The sequence below is a fragment of the Wasmannia auropunctata genome, unplaced genomic scaffold, assembly GCF_000956235.1.
Source record: "Wasmannia auropunctata unplaced genomic scaffold, wasmannia.A_1.0 LD336116.1, whole genome shotgun sequence".
NCBI classification, from domain to species: Eukaryota; Metazoa; Arthropoda; class Insecta; order Hymenoptera; family Formicidae; genus Wasmannia; species Wasmannia auropunctata.
The window spans coordinates 2,633,203-2,650,607 of NW_012026774.1; the positions used below are offsets into that span (position 1 = coordinate 2,633,203).

General features: G+C 40.6%; 3 protein-coding genes across 3 annotated transcripts in view; all 3 read left to right on the forward strand.

Annotated features, from left to right (window-relative positions):
- The window catches only part of LOC105462756 (atrophin-1), a 117,051-nt gene extending 108,700 nt beyond the window's left edge, over positions 1 to 8,351 (forward strand). The window contains exon 9 of the mRNA XM_011709604.1: positions 186 to 8,351. Within this exon, the coding sequence (XP_011707906.1) occupies positions 186 to 2,171 (1,986 nt within the window). The 3' untranslated portion in view covers positions 2,172 to 8,351. The remainder of the gene's footprint in view (positions 1 to 185) is intronic.
- Positions 8,352 to 10,196: 1,845 nt separating this feature from the next.
- LOC105462785 (26S proteasome non-ATPase regulatory subunit 6) lies at positions 10,197 to 12,264 on the forward strand. The gene is made up of 5 exons (XM_011709640.1): positions 10,197 to 10,451; positions 10,729 to 11,080; positions 11,167 to 11,495; positions 11,580 to 11,748; positions 11,869 to 12,264. Exons 1-5 carry the CDS (start codon positions 10,307 to 10,309, stop codon positions 12,041 to 12,043), a joined length of 1,170 nt encoding a protein of 389 aa, XP_011707942.1. The 5' UTR covers positions 10,197 to 10,306; the 3' UTR covers positions 12,044 to 12,264.
- A 1,656-nt stretch (positions 12,265 to 13,920) lies between these two features.
- LOC105462801 (PRA1 family protein 3) lies at positions 13,921 to 17,052 on the forward strand. The gene is made up of 4 exons (XM_011709654.1): positions 13,921 to 14,468; positions 14,771 to 14,988; positions 15,110 to 15,223; positions 16,324 to 17,052. Exons 1-4 carry the CDS (start codon positions 14,269 to 14,271, stop codon positions 16,380 to 16,382), a joined length of 591 nt encoding a protein of 196 aa, XP_011707956.1. The 5' UTR covers positions 13,921 to 14,268; the 3' UTR covers positions 16,383 to 17,052.
- The last annotated feature ends 353 nt before the right edge of the window (positions 17,053 to 17,405 follow it).

Below are 17,405 nucleotides of genomic sequence, written 5' to 3' on the forward strand. Positions count from 1 at the left end.
GAACCGATATAATTTCAGTGAGTTCTGTGAGAATGTAAGTTTAACGTCGTCACATATAAACCAAAATATCACTTTCGCGATATTTTGGATATGTTTCATTTGAACTCAACGAAGTTATTTTAATATTTAATATTAATAATCCAGGCACAAGAACAAAATTCTCACTTGTCGATGTTGTGTTGCAGTATATGTGGGTTATGCCCTCAAGCAGTGCGAGGTGTGCGCAACTACCACGTGCTGCTGACAAGGTGCCATATTACGCTGCCCTGAAGAAATTCCGCGACTACCTAAACGGTACGATCACGCACTTGGACGAGTCCGACATCGTGTTCGCGGATTCGAAGCTCAAGAAGAAGGATCACGAGCCGATTGAGGATAAGAAGCCAGTGTTCACCGACGATTTGCCCGACGGTGAGAGCCGAATCACGGAGATCAACGGCATGGGGATTAAGCAGGAGACGGGCGTGATACCCGGCAAGAAGAAACGCGGCAGGCCGAAAAAGATAAAAAATCCGGAGGATCAGCCGCCGCCGGATCCCGAGAAGCTGGACGCGAACGGCGAGGTTATCAAGAAGCGCCGCGGTCGCCCGAAGAAGATCCATCAGCAGCAGAAGCAGCTGGAGCGGGAGACACGCGAGAGGGAGCAGCAACAGCAGCAGCAGCATCAGGTGATGGGCCACTTGAACGACGGTTACGGCAACGTGTCGAACTGCTTTTCACCGCCGCTGATGTCACCGCCAAAGTTTCCGCATATGGCGCCGTACTCGCAGCCGATGAACGACGGGTTCTTCGGCCAAGGCATGAACGACAATAGCCCGTACATGAGCTCAAAGCAGAGCCCGGTGCACCTGCAGCAGCCGCACTACAGCCAGAGCCCCAAGTCCATGTCGCTGTCCTTTACGCACTCGGACCTGTCGTCGGAAATCAATACCGCAATCTCGTCGGAGAACAATCTCGAGCCGTCGCCTTTGACGTCGCCTAGCGTCGAGCATCCGGACTTTGAGCCGCCCACCAGCATGTCGCAGCAGAATATGGGCAATGACCATCGTCAGTACAATCCGGCCGGGGGTCCCGATCCGACGGGCCACCATGGCAGCCCCGGCACGCCGTCCCATAACAGCTACGCCAACTACATGGGCTATCACGAGCAACCGCCGGACGCGCACAATCCGCATCCGCATCAAACGACACCGACGCCCCTCAGCCAGACCGAGGAGCACTCCCATCACTCGCATCCGACGCCGCCGCATCCGCACACGCCCACCCACATGTCGCCGCACCATCCGCACGAGCAGTACGGTATCAAGAGGAACGCCAGCCAGGACGTGGCGTCTAAAAGTCTGAGCGACCTAGAATCCCTCGTGGACCAGATCCCGAGCATAGCCGACGGCGGTAGCCAACGTCTGCAGCATTCGCATCCGGGTATGCCGGGCGACGATACCCTGGCGGAAAAGATGGACGCCCACCATCAGTCGTACATGTCCGGCTTCGGTGGTATGCCGACCGGACCAGTTGGAATGACCAATTACAGTCCACCGTTGCCACCGGGTAGCGGTATCTATCCCTCCTCGCTGCACCACTCTCCCACTGACGCGGGCTACGGAGGTTTATACGGCATGAACAGCCGCCATCATCAGGACTCTCAGCAGCAGCAGCAGCAGCAGCAGCAGCATCAACAGCAGCAGCAACAGCAGCAGCAACAGCAGCAGCAGCAGCACAGCAAGTCCTACACGGTGGAGAATCTCGCATCGAGTAACTACACCCCCAGCATGAATCACGGCCACCCTGGTAACTCGTACCCTAACATCATACCCGGCCACTACCCGGTGCCGATGGGCTCGACCAACGGCTATCTCTTCGGCGGCCTCGAATCTAGCCTGATGCAGCGTACATACGCGGGAATCGGCGGGATGAGCGGCATGAGTAGCATGCACCCATCCGCCGCCCTCGGCCACCCGATGGCGGCCAACCCGTACCCGTACAACGGTTCGTACTCAAGCTCGTTCGACGCTTACCCGGCGCCACCGGCGGGCATACACGCGCCCAGCGCCAATTACCCCGGCTACGTCGGCACGGCTGGCGCGGCGTCCGGCACCGCCACCACGCCGCCGTCCTACCTCGCACCGTCGCATCACAGACCGCCGGTCGACCTCTCCTACGACGGTGTATGATAATCGATGTGAGATACCGTTCGCCGACCCACCACCAGCCCCCAATAATCCTCTCTCTCTCTCTCTCTCTCTCTCTCTTTCTCTCTCTCTCTTCCCTGCATCCCCAATCCTCTCCACCGCCTCCTGCCGATCGCCTCCTGTGCGCGCGCGCGAGCGACGCACGTATCCGCCGCGTTTATCTTTTCTACGTATTTTTACACACGTCTTTTAAGACACGGCTCTCAAACGTGTCGGGGTCGCACCGTCGCGCGTCGTCCCCCTCCTCCCCTCTTCCCGAATCATCACTTTCCCTCTTTAAATCGCCCTCCGCGAACCATCACCCCCACCGCGAGATGCTACTTGCAATCTGCGCGCAATCTTTTGCCTGCAATCATCGACCCATTTGCCGCTGCACGGTACACTCTATTTCCTCTTTTTCTCCCTCCTATGCTCAAGTCGGTTTTACGTACAAAGGAAGTCCCAAAATTGACGGAATATGGATATGTACATTTTTCTTTCCCTCACCGAGAAACATCGAGAAACTCTGATAGCAATAATGAACTAATTAGCCGAATTATCATTAGATATGTACGGTGTGTGATGCATTTGATTTGTGATGGACACTACTTTAAGAATCTGAAGCTTAGTTCCTGAAACATTGAATTGAAATCGAGGTTGTAAAATTGTGCGAAAATGAAGACGCCCTCGAGGCCGTGCACGCTACATTGCGTCTTTATTGCGTCAATTTTGGGGCACCCTACGCGACTCGTCGGTCTTTCGTTTCAACAGCCCTCCGCCCTCTCTCTCCTCCTTTCACTTTGCATCCCGCACTTCTTCGTACTACTCGTCGCCGCGCCACTCTCTATTTTTCTTTTATCACGCTCTCGATATGTGATTACGCCGTGAGTAATTACGGGCGCGCGGCTCGGGAACAGGAAAGCCGCTCATGAAACGCGACTATACGCGCACGCAACGAACGAGAAACGTAAGCCTCGGGTAGATCAGGTTCGCCGATCGCATTCTGTACCGATCCGATCGCTAAAACACACTTACACGGGCACGCATTCCGATAACCATAACGATTAAATGACCTTAATGCCGAATAGATCGCGATTACGAATTCGGCCGACGTAGCCGAGGTCGGCCGAGCACAATGTAATTGCCGCTACTCTTCTCCTTTATACATCGATCAGGAGATATCGATCGTCGCACTGATATATTGCGCTAATAGTTATACGAGCTACAATCACCGAAATCATATTTCCACGTTTTCGTGTTTCGAAGAGCATTCACGTTTGCAAGTGGGATATATAAAAGCACGCATATATCCCAACTTGCAAATTGCAAATTGTGTAAATTGCTATTCTCGAAAGTCAGTAAGAAACGACGCATCTATGAAGTAGAACACGAAAAATTACCGGTTATCGAAACGAATGTAATTTTCGATGAGTTTACCTTCCCGACCAGAAATGGAGATAGCTTATTTTGTTGATTATTTGACTATATCAGTAATTATATCAAATGGCTTTTTATATTGATATAATTATTGATATTGATTATTTGACTATATCAATAATTGTATCGATGGGGCTCTTTATATTGATATAATTATTGATAAATTTTTATAATTGACTGTGTGCAATAAGCATTTTAGTCAGAAAAGATTCAAATCGTCACTGAGTCGATAAATGTTTGATATCGAATAATAATCTATTTTTTTTTATTGAAAAAAATAATTTTATTGCATACACTTTTAAAATTGAATTTAAATATATTAAAAAAAAAAATACTAAAGCTTTAAAATATACAAAATATTACTTGATAACTTTTTGTTATCTTTGACTTCGCAATTCAGCAGTTGCGATATCTTTCTATAAGGTTTCTATTGTCTTTCAAACAATTCTCTAATATAATAGCATTGACGCAAAATCGGAAAAACAAAGTATTATATACACATTCTGTGTACTCGATGTTAGAATACCGTTATGCTAAGAAAAATTGATCTATAATTAATTGAATGACCAACATAAGAATAATTATGATGACAATCGAATGGACGTCGAATGGACGTTCATTCATCTTATTATTAGCTGACAAATTTTTTATCATTTAATGATTTTTCGATAAAACTCATTTTCTATACAATATGCGAAAGATAATATGACATATAGATATTACGTAATATCATTTGTGAAAAATGAGAGTGCAATAAGCTAAACCCAAAGTAGATTTATCTCCATATCTGTCGGGAACAGAATTAATCGAAATTTACATTCGGTTTTGTTTCGGTGAAAAATGCGCTACGATTGGAATAACAACACCATTTACTTATCGTGTTTATGCATTGCATTATCGTCTTATATTATTGTTAGCCTGTTGTATTGTTGTTATTACTGCGTTATGTACTTGATTAATTAACGCGTCGAACGTTACTTTAGAGATCGCGAAACGCATTTTCATGTCATCGGAATTGTTATCTCAATATTGTCCAAGAAGTCGACTGTTTGCCTCGTTTTACGCGACACGACGACAAGCACGGACTCGTGGAAACGTGAGAGGATACGTAAAAATATAATTTCACAATCGGGTTTCTCGTAACTTCGATTCGATTCGATGCTTTTTCACGTTCCTTTTATCATATTTAACGCTTAGACTAATTTGCTGTACCAGCAACGAATATTTCATTATGGCACAACCGAGCGAAATCTATCAAGTGAAATTCCTCGTGAACTTGAAATTTTCAATTCAATTAAGCTCGGCTCGGTGCACCGTCGAATTTCTCTTGGCGAATTTCTTTTGTCAAGAGCCAGTGAAATCTTCGATCATTCGTGATGTCGAAAGCGGAGTAGTTAAAAAGTCACGTAAATATGACTTTTAAGAAATAACGTTACGTGCGTCGTGTCACGTAAATAGTCGACTTCTTGGACAATATTAAGATAAGTAAGAGAAATCAAGAACGCGTTCGATCGATTAGATATCTTTGCGCTCGGAGCATCATTGATTTTGAACGCGCGAATCCGCATTTTTGCGCGAACGGATGTTTCTTATTAAACCCGAATAAAAGATAAGTCATCATTTCTTTCGTTTGTTACCTTTCTTGCCCGCACGCATCAGAGTGCTGTGGATAAAATAATTTTTGACAAAACATTTTCCAATTTTCGCTTTCGTTATCCCCAGCGGAAATCGCATTTCCTCGTCGAGCGCTCTAACGAGAGACGGGAGCGTGTAGGAGAAATGTCACCGAATTTAGGCGTCGCTCTCGCTCTCGCCGAGCGCGTGAGCTTTCGTTTTTGCTAACAAAGTAAATATTAATTGTTATCGTCATTGTATCGTTAAGGTTACTGCACATAGCAAGGGGAAGATCAAGCCCGATTGCGTCGATGCATCTTCGATCGAAACGTGGCGCGGCCACTTTCGTCAATAACGTTGGTCAAATTTAACCATAGTTTAATCCTTGCCCGGACAAAACCAAAGAAGATAGACGAGTGTATAAGAAGCACGGATGCACGTTATATTAGTGTGATACACGAAAATTAATAAAAGAATGAAATAATAATAAAATTAATAAAATTTTTTTTATTTTTTAATTTTAATTTTATTAATTTTATTAATAATAATATTAATAAAATTAACTGGGATACCTACTAAGAATCTCGGTACCCCAGCTCGTGATATATTCCGATATTATATAGATCCATGCTTCTATACTCGTCTACCTTCTCTGGCAAAACTGTTTCTGAACGTCGAACGTCGCGACGTTCAGAAGGAAAGTAACGATGTTACTATGAAAGTATCGATTAAAAGTTTTTCCTTTGTATTCGTTTCCTCCCGAAATCGGATATAGAGTCAATTTTACATGAGAGATACCGTTTAAATTGTAGATGTAACGGTAACTTAAGCGGTTAAATGCCAACTCAAGTGCTGTTCGTCGTTTCCGAATTAATATTTCGAGACTTTGGGATATTTCCTGCTATTAAAAATTCCAAATTTCGGGATATATTTATTCGCGCGACCGTTCGACTCGCGTCGCCCAGGGAGAACCGGGAAATAACTTATTTATTCTCCTTTCTCTCTGGGAACTGGGACTAGAAGGAGACAGAAAATCGATTAAACTAAGGTTGATGTTAATCGATGTTAATAGAACCGGCCTTGCAACTCGCGCGCGCGGGACGGAATTCGCCTGACACCGATCGACCGAATTTACGACTTGAACCTCGGGGTAAGAGATCGCGCCCGCGCGACCGGATGCCGAGCTTACTTTTTAACGTATAAGGAGATGTATAAGAATTATACACCTATTAGAAACGCGTGAGAAGGCAGAGAAGTAGGGAGAGAGACTGTTTCGTGTGTGTACTTTGTTCGTCATCGTCGCGCCATCCACTTTTCGTATCTGTACCTCGCGCCCGCAACACGTACCAGCCATTTCGCCAGTTTTCTCGTTGCAACTCTGACTATATTATTTATCGTTAACAGTCTCGATATCGCTGTGGAGTTACATACGTTACTGTCGTTATTAACATAATAATCGCGTTACGTTGTCTCGTTGATTATATTCTGTTATGCGTTTTCGCATTTTGCCGAAAGTCACTATATATTAATACACGATTATATGAAAACGAACAGACGTTACACGCATACACACGCACTCACGCACCCCATACACACACACACACAGACACACACACACACACATACATACATACATACACACATGCATACGTACAATACGCAAACTTACACGCAGTCGTAATAGATATTTATAGCTGGCATTAATCGGCATCCTCCTTTGTCGCTGACCGACGCTGTAAAGTGACGCATCTGGCATGATTATAAATATATATACAGATATAAATATATAAATATATAAATATATATATATAGATATTATATATAAATATAAACTATAAATATTATATATTGACTATATGTAAGGATAAGGCGAGCAACATTTATCTCGGGTGAAATCACCTAGGATGTGTCGAGACATTTAAGATGATGCACAGGGTATAGATGAGAATCGTTGATATAATAACTGATGTCTATATTATAGATGTTTCTTTCGTTCCATCATCGGCCTCAAACACACACACATACACATACACACATACAGATATACAAACAAGCACACACACACGCACACACGCACGCACACACACACACACACGCACACACATGCACACACAGGCACACATACAGACACGATCGCGAGTCACGAGTACATACGATCGAAGTTTATTGTAGTAGATGTTTTTCAGAAATCCAATCCGATTTCCGGACGGCGGCCAAGAATAATAGATGTCATCGGTGTGTTTAGTCGCGCAGCAACGTTCATCGCAATCGAAAAGATGATGAGGATTATAATACACGTAACTCTTGGCCGGTCGGACGCCGACCGGCGCATCCAACCATCGCACTTACTAATTAATTAATTGACTCTTCGATTAATCAAATTAACTAACTGATTGTAAATTGATCGCTATATTAAGGACTTTACTATTAAGTATAAATATATATTATACAGATATATAAAAGTGTGGATTCGCTGTTGAACGTGTCGAATAAAACAAAGCAAAAAAGAAAAAATGGAAAAAAAGTGGCAAAAATCCGACAGGAGTTAAGTAAAAAAGCGAGTAAGAGAGCTTGGGCCGGGGGAGACTTTTGCCGGCCTCCGACATATTTTTTAATCGCTTCGAACCTCTATTATTCTACCTTACTAATTAAACGTAATGGTGTATCTACGTGTGCGTTCGAACGATCGGCCTGATCCCGTATCGCGGATAACCGCTCTGTGGCCGTGTCCTCCTGTCGCCGATCGGGTCGCGATCGCTCGGGCAATCGAGATGTGTTCTGTATCTGAATTAACGACATGTACTTCTCGAATTATTCATCGCTCCTACGAAATATCGCGGGATAAGGAAGGGTGACGCGGATAAAGCTCGTCGAGACCGGACGACGCAGCAGCTTCGAAAGAAAGGAAATAATAATAATAAAAAAAAGAAGAAGAAGAATCCTCTCCTTGCTCCCTTGCCGCCCGATCCTAACGAAGCCCACGCAGATCTCCAGACGGACGTTACATTGGGTGCTCAGTGGATACCCGAGTATCCCGCAATATGTAAATCTGTATGTCTCTGCTCGTACTACTACGATATTTTATGTGAAAAATGAATTGTTACAAAATACATTACTGATATAACACCGAAAGGGAATGGTGTATTCTTTACCCGTCGTAAAATGTTCTTCTTTCTCGGACGACTACGAAAAAAAAAAAAAAATGTAGCGGCACTCGACGCTCAAGTCGTCGGGGAACATCGCGTTTACGGTCTCTCTATCCCTTGGTGCAAAGTCGCATACGGCCTTTTTATAGCAAAATCTGTGTTATACGAAGGAGCGTAATGATGATTTTAATGACGCTGCGGGATATTCGGAGGTCTAAATACTTGATCAACGCTACAAATATCTGCGTGTAGGCTGATCTTTTTTTTTTTTTATAAAAATGAAATTTTTTTTTTTAGTCACATGCATGCATGTATATATATATCGATCGAAAGTAGATAAGGGAAGAAGAGGACGTTTCCAAAAGTCATTAGCTCGCGAAAAGAATTTTTTTCATCCGGATCGTAATCAAGCGAAATCGTGGCAAAAATCCGATATCCGATCGCCCGTCATCTTCTAACGAGGTTTAAGCTAACGTTTTAATGAGCTAATTACCTAGAATTCTAGCAATAATAGTCAACGTCATTTAAAGGGCACGTACAGTTGATGTGCGCGTTTATTATTGAAGGATCACCTGTGAATTCTCAAATTATTAGACATATTCACACATGTCTAATAATTTGACGTGATGTGAATTGCGTTTTAAGGACAAAAAAAACTAGAAAGAGGAATTAGGATACGGTGATGATTATTGTTTTGCGAGGCCGGCACGATCGTTACCCTTGACCGCGCGAGACGTAAAGGTCTTTATTCCACAGTAGCCGTGTACTCGATTTTGGGAGATCGATCGAAAACCTCTCCTCCGTTTTCATGTTTCGATTTCGCGAATTATCGCGAAATCAAATTCGCAACAAAAACTAGAGATCAGCAATCAAGCTCGTCAGGTCGGCCACGCTCGAGCCTCGAATCAGCTGTTCACTTCTTACGACGTACGGAGATCGTGGAAGTTAGAGAAGTCAATCCGATTCCACTAGCTGTTATCATTGTGAAGAGAGATAAGCGGAAAACACGGACGAAAGCAAGTAATCGTCTCGGGAGAAAAGAATTTCGGATTAAAAAAAAAGAAATGAACGAACGAGAGACGTGAAACCTGAGCTATACACAACAAACGAAACAAACGAAAATGCGTCTCTCGCCGCGAGAGATATTCTTCGTGTTTTTAAATACTAAGCGAATCCTATGGAGACAGATATATATATTTCTCTTTCTCTAGGCTCATCTTGCCTCAGTCAATGGCAGTATGTGTCAGAAAAATAAATAAATAAATTGATTCGTTAAATTAAAACGGAGTACTTACGTTGTCATTTAACCACTCCCTCCGCCTTGTGTTAGCTGTGTGCCTGTAATGAAAGATCTAGTGTGTTACATAAGATTCGAAGTCCGGACTCTTGCGAAAGTAGATAGAAATGTTTAATTCGAGAGTCTACATGTTTCTGAGCTGCAGACACCTCAATTAAGCCTTTCAAGTAGTTTTAATTACTTCAATTTAATCTAATTAAATTCTCTACATTATCTGACTATATAGTATCAATCTATAGAATTACTCTGCGGACTTCTGAAAGCATATTAAAAAGTGGAAAAGAGTATACCATGTGCGTTGCATACAAAATCTCCTCTATCAACTCGAAATACCTAATTGTACAGATATTTTACTGTCGAGAGAGAGAATGACTAGCGAGAATTGAAGACCACACGGGCGAATGGCTCCAATGGCTGAAGATATATAATGACGCCATCTCTCGGGACGTCGCGAACTGAAAGTGTGCCGCTCGGCCGTGAAATTGACACGGTGGCGCCATCTCTCGGAAAACACTCCGAATTACATAGCCTCCAAATTGGAACGTGGAGTATCTCTCGCGATAGTCGCGGTCCGCGTCACGGAGCTTCTTAACCTAAAAAGGAGAGACTCGTCACGGGCGTCGGTTTCTGTCGAATAATTCACAATGCCGCTGGAGAATCTGGAGGAGGAGGGTCTGGAGAAGAACCCAAATCTCGAGTTGGCGCAGACGAAGTTCCTGCTGGGTCTCCGCGAGCACGCGGATGACGCCCATCTGAAGACCAAACTCCTGGATGCCATCAAAGCCGACAGTGAGACTGCATCTTTTTCTCTCGTTGTTTCATCGCGTTATTTCGAAAAGATACGACGCGATTTTCGATAACGTAACTTAATTCGTTCAAGACAAACGATCTTGTCATTTCCTTTCTTTTTACTTCGATCACTTTATACGTCATCTGTCATTGCTCAAAACATAACCTCCGCTATTCACTGTTATGATCAATTTATTAATTCTTTAACAATTGATTATCAGTTCTTGGTGCAATTTTTGTTTCGAAATGAAAAATAAAAATATATTTTTTTATATAGATATGGCCCCGTTCTATGAAGAGGTCTGCAAGGACCTGAATTGGTCAGTGGACGAGGCGTTTCTTGCAACGATGAAGGCACACAATGCGGAACAGTTGAAGAAACTCGACGACGCTATCGAGGATGCTGAGAAGAATCTGAGCGAGATGGAGGTTCGGGAGGCTAACCTAAAGAAGTCCGAATACCTCTGTCGGGTAGGCGACAAGGAAGGTGCAATCTCGGCGTTTAGGAAAACTTACGACAAGACAGTATCGTTAGGGCACAGATTAGATATTGTATTTCATAACATTAGGATCGGCTTGTTCTACCTGGATCACGATCACATCACCAGAAATATCGAGAAAGCTAAGAGGTGGGTAGAGAAACAAAGAGATGATATTCCCATATCGATTGTCATGTCCTTTGTAATGATTAATACATTTCGCTTGTGCTTTGCAGCTTGATAGAAGAAGGCGGCGATTGGGACAGACGAAATCGTTTGAAAGTCTATCAAGGAATATACTGCATAGCGGTACGCAACTTCAAGGAGGCCGCGAACTTCTTTCTGGACACAATTAGCACATTTACGAGTTACGAGCTCATGGATTATAACACGTTTGTGAGGTACACGGTATACCTGAGCATGATAAGCCTCCCGCGGAACGAACTGAGGGACAAGATCATCAAGGGATCCGAGATACTGGAGGTACTTCACAGTAATCCAGACGTCAAGGATTATCTATTTTCCTTGTACAATTGTCATTATGCGGACTTCTTCAAGAATCTTGGTAAGTACAACGGGCATAGCTTGAATTAGATCTCTCTACTTTATGTTTGAGAGTTTCTGTAATTAATTGCAATGCCGTTTTCAGCGCATGTCGAAGGCCTGCTGCGCCGGGATTACCTGATATTTCCTCACTATCGATATTACGTCCGGGAGATGCGAATTCTCGCGTATACACAATTGCTGGAGTCCTACCGGTCTTTAACCCTCCAGTATATGGCTGAAGCATTTGGCGTCACAGTGGAATACATTGATCAGTAAGTGATTATTCCTAACTTTTATCGAATTAGCAATCTTAACGCGTGATTTATTTAATGAAACATACGAAACTGCGCTGCCCGTAGAGAAATCTGCTAATGAACTTGTTACTTTCCCAGGGAACTGTCACGCTTCATAGCGGCGGGCCGATTACACTGCAAAGTCGATCGAGTCGGCGGCGTAGTCGAGACGAATCGGCCGGACAGCAAGAATTGGCAATATCAGGCGATGGTGAAGCAGGGGGATCTTCTACTCAACAGGGTGCAGAAATTGTCGCGCGTTATTAATATTTAAATTTTCATAAATTTGTATAATCGCAGAGATTATATATATATGCTATTGTATTAAAAGAACCGATCAAGATCGACTGCTATGAGTGTCTAGTATGTCTGTTTTAAACAGCCTGTATGTCAAGTTTTTAGCTCGACTTTTGTAACAAAAAAAGTGTCGTGTTTGATTTTGTAAACAAGATACACGAAAATATTCCTCGCGAAATATATAATATGATTTATTTACATTTTACTTTTGCACCCTGAACGTCCCCTACGCTGAGGTTCTGTACTTATTTTATCACAACGATTCGTCGGACGTTAAGTTTAAGTGACATTAGTATCATCCTTCGTGCGGGATTAAAACAGATCTGAATATTGGTGTAAAGTCAGTTACGAATAATCCTTGGCAGGAGGAGCACGGAATAATTCAATCGGTATGTATATCTTTTTAATTTAAAAATATTGAATTATTTTTAACATGAAATGCACGTTACTGTGGACGATATTCATTATAAAATTATTACAAAAATATTCTTTGTACTGACAATCGTTTAAGTATTTGTTGAAGTAATGAAAAATTGGTAACGGTTATTCGACTGTCTTTCTGTCTTCGAGAAATAAAGTTTCGCGATTTTGATAAGAATAAGTTGCACCGCTATTTCTGTTTGCAACTTCTTTTCGTTTATTATTATTAAGCATCTCTCGATGTTCAGCTGTTATAATTAAAACAAAGACGATGATTAATTCTTGAAACAATTGTGTGTTGAACAATTAGGTACGCTGTACTTACTTATTATATTATTACATGCCACGTTTATTTAATTAATCTCCGATTTAATCCGATGTCGTCTTTATAAATTTTAACTTCGAGATTGAGTGACACACAGGCACTGCAGTATGTTTTAGAATTTATATCAAAGATGGAAAGGGCTGAAAGACACCAGCAGTATCCGAGAAAACGATTGTACAAATGTTTAAACTGTAAGAGCCTCACGTGCACCATCGTCATGTAAGTTAAATTTACTGAATCGTCGAGAAATATACAGCAAAAAATGACGATTGATATCGAAATCGAAACCTGCATTCACATGTTTTCAGGAAAAACCATAAAAACCTAGCAAAAATCAGATGCAGGTCCTGCTTAGCAAAGTGGAAAATCTTTATTTATGCGATGGATCGACCGATAAATGCCTATCGGCGCTGGATGTTGCTCAACTGTTAATAACATTATATTTGCACACTCAATATCTCAATCTCAATATCGAAAGCATCTCGATTAATTTTCTGTCCCGTTATAATTATTATACCGACATTTTACAAAATCATTTATCACACGCCGCTATTTCGATGTAATATGACATTTATAATCATAAAAACGGATCGATTAATTATGTTGCAAAAGGTAATGGCCAAATATTTAGGCAAAATGCGAACGGAGATTTCTTTCAATCGTATAATAAAATTGTAATAACAAAAAATTTGTAATGTAATAAATTGTTGTGGATAATAATACGCGTTAATTAAACAATTATTTATTGCATGTAATTATTAAAAAGGAGATTTTATTCATGTGTTCCCTTATATATAGATGTACATCCATCTTCATATTTATAATATTTTGCATATCTCATTATTCGTTCATTTTTAATATTTATTTTACACGTGTGTATCTGTATTTTATACATCCTATTCATATATTTGAATTATTCATTCAATTTATTCAACTTCCGATGTAAAAAAAAATTAAATGCAATTGAAAGTCTCTCAGAGACTCTATTTTAAATGTCGCGGGGAAGCAGGTCGTCCTCCCACTCGATAAAACACTTTCCTGCCTTGACTAAACGGTGTTTCGATATCGAACATCTGATATCGGCGACATCCACTTGACGGGTGCGCCTCGCAGAGACTGCAGTCGTGTGCGCACTTTGACGACGATCGGCGGCGATCCGTTTGACGTCTTATATGCGTTTGTACACGATCGAGCGAACGGCGACTCCTCTCCTCGGAGCTGACGACACTGACAGTGCGCTGACCGCGACAACAAAGGCAGCAGTGGGCGAGCGCTCCAATTAATTCGTTCCCGACCGACGACAGTCTCCGCATCGTCGGCACGTCGTCGCATGACATTCGTCACCGGAGTCGTCATCGTCCAAAAATACCGGTCGACGGCGGAACGACGATCGAGGGGGTGAGATCGGCCGATCCCGTTCGAGCGACATTGAGGACAGTTCGAGACCGCCCACGATCATGGACAAGACGAAGCTGGTGAGCAACGATCTGGAGCTGCCGCCGCTACGCAGCCTGGACGACTTCCTGCTGGAGTCGGCGCGCTTCCAACTACCGAATCTCAAGGACCTGGAGAAGTGGGGCAACCGGGTGGTCAACAATCTCCTGTACTACCAGACTAACTACTTGTTTACGTCCGTCGTCATCTTCCTCATCGTTGGGTGAGCGGTCTTTGAATCTGAACATTGAGTATGTCGTGTCAACGCAGTGATTCTTGAACTTTCTTATCTGCAAGTCTTTTTTTGAAAAAGATTCCGAGACTTTCGACTTTGCCACGTTTCTAGACTATATATAATTTTTTAGAATCTTGGAATTCTATCAGATATACAATAGTTTAACTAGAGTTTGTTGAATTAATGTATTATGAATGTTTTTTTAAAGTTCTCGCTTTTTATGATACCTTGTACAGTACTGTTTTGTATCCGTTAATTTATTTATACGAATTCTCTGTACCTATTCATAGATTGATCCATCCTGTCAAAATGCTGGTGGGCATGCTGGCGATGCTGGCGATCTTGGCTACGTTCGCCTACGTATCCATGGAAGGGAGCACGATACACAACTTCAAAAGGCAATATCCCGTGGTTGGAGTACTGTTTATAATAATCGCTGGATGTTTCATAACGTACACTCTGGGATCTCTCCTAGTTTTCTTTCTGGGCATTCTGTTACCTATCTGCGGTAAGCCGTGGCGTTTGACAGTACTTCATATCATTATTAATTTTGTTGATCTTATTTCTTGAACAAAATGTGGAAGTGCCAGATTTCATTCTAACATTCATTGTGTAATCAATACTTTCAGTGACCTTTATACACGCCTCGTTGAGATTAAGGAATATCAAAAACAGGATTGCCAATAAAATCGAGGGCATTGGCTTGAAACGTACGCCGATGGGGGTGTTTCTGAAGCATCTCGGTATGGAAGAAGAATTATTTTCATAAATTTCTATAGAGCTCTTTATTTTTAAGTTTCTTAAGGATAGGTCGAGTGGAAATGCTTTGCAATCTCATTAATAACCCTACTATAACCCGTATACACGGTACCAATCCGTATAACAATGGAGCTTTGACATCTATTTTTAAATACGCTTTTAGATAAGCTTGCAGATATACAGACATATATTTACTTTCGATATTGCTATGCCTTCTCCCACGGATATAGACAATACTACCAGTCGAGAAAAAGATTTTGACGGTTCAAAAATGATTTCAGAAATAAAATCACAACATTGTTATATATGTTGAAACCATATTTTCTTAACTAGTCGCTAAATAATACTTAATATTGTACATGTTACGTTTTAAATGCTTATATAATGTTATAATACTTAATGAAATCTCTATTTGCTGATATTATCGATGAAAGTAACAAACTTATTATTTATTAATATATTGATAATATTTAATATTTTTCGACAGCATTTTTTCTAATTGATTCTTTTTATCCATTATATATGTATGTATATATAATGTATAATACTCAGAGTGTTGTCTTCGAAATATATATGTTTATTACTAAAAATTAGATACTTTAAGAACATTTTGTAGCGTAGACAAAATATATTGATATTAAACATATGATTGTGTTGATTCGATATCAAGTCTGTTTGATGAAGATTATCATTACGTGATGTACCGAGACGTATATTTACGAATAAAAGTACTTGAATTATCTTTCTTATTTCTTACAAGGAAAAGTAGCATGTGTCATCTCCAAAAAAATAGATATTCACAAGTTATTCACAAGTATTTCAAAGCTTGCACTAACAGTTTATATATGATTTCTCGCGACGTTCAGTTTTGCCATTTATTTCAGTTTTTGTTGAATATTTTGTTTTTGAATTCGTTAATTGGAATCTTGCCAATAACTTGGAAGGTACTTGTATTAAATATAATTATCAGCTTATATTAATTTCGAGCACATTATGTTTATTTAATGCTACATAGAATCTATTATTTACGAATTATATTGTTATATCTAATATTCTCTTATTCTTTTCTCATTCCACTATACAGAAGATGTGACTGGTATGACTTTGCGTGCACAGACATCACTCATACAACCGCCTCACTAATATCCCGCTTTGTGCGTCAAGTTGTTTTTATCAAATTGACAAAAAAAAATTAATGTCAATAACCATTAATGTTTGCTGCCACTGCTGCTGTTTTAATTGGACTGCGGCGTTCCGCGGATCGTCGACATTATCGTAGTGAAATAAAAATCTTGTAGCACTTTTTAGAATACAAATTTGGCTGATATAACTTAACACGTGTGACTAGAAGCACGAACGAACTTGTGCTGTGTGATAGTGATTTTTAGCCACAGAATTATACATTATTTAGTAAAATCAACGAATTATAATGTAATATATCAAATATTTTTTTACAATACCAAATGTTGAATTTATATATTTATATTGAGAATTGTATTATTTTCTCTTGTGATTCGTAAGACTGTTTTAACGGGAATATAATACATATATTTTTTGAATGCTATATACAGGTCAGATAATGTCTACCAAATATTCTGAATGCTAATTATGTAAATGTCAATACTTAAAAATCAAAATGACTGAAGCTTTACATCCGTACGGTATTTATGGAACAGATTATATTTTGAATTAATTTGTATATATATTTATGTATATATATTGTATGAATATAAGTAACATGTATGTAAAACACACGCACATGGCAAATTGTTTTCACAACACTTCGTTATATATTATATCATTTTTATTCTAATTTTTGGTTTTTTAATGAAATCTTTCCATCACCCTTGTGTAACAGAATATGTTTATAATTTTAGTACCCTTTACATACATATATATAATGCATGTTCCGTTGAATGAGAATCAATATCCCTATCATCATAATACAACTAAAATTATCTGTTAAAGAGAATATGCGCAATATTAAAAAAAGCATTATTAATATATGCAGATGTTAATTACATATAATTAATATTGTAATTCAATAAATAATAATAATAATAATTTTTAGGATAATGAATTTGTTCAAATGTGTGGAATGTGTGAGGAAATATTAAATGAAGAAAACATTATATTACACGGTTGTTTAGAAGGATACAATTCTTA

Coding starts and splice junctions, on each gene's coding strand:
- LOC105462785 (XM_011709640.1), top strand. CDS start 10,307: ATGCCGCTGGAGAATCTGGAGGAGGAGGGTCTGGAGAAGAACCCAAAT. Junction 10,452..10,728: donor GGATGCCATCAAAGCCGACA/GTGAGACTGCAT, acceptor TTTTTTATATAG/ATATGGCCCCGTTCTATGAA. Junction 11,081..11,166: donor AATATCGAGAAAGCTAAGAG/GTGGGTAGAGAA, acceptor TGTGCTTTGCAG/CTTGATAGAAGAAGGCGGCG.
- LOC105462801 (XM_011709654.1), top strand. CDS start 14,269: ATGGACAAGACGAAGCTGGTGAGCAACGATCTGGAGCTGCCGCCGCTA. Junction 14,989..15,109: donor CATTCTGTTACCTATCTGCG/GTAAGCCGTGGC, acceptor CAATACTTTCAG/TGACCTTTATACACGCCTCG. Junction 15,224..16,323: donor GGTGTTTCTGAAGCATCTCG/GTATGGAAGAAG, acceptor TCCACTATACAG/AAGATGTGACTGGTATGACT.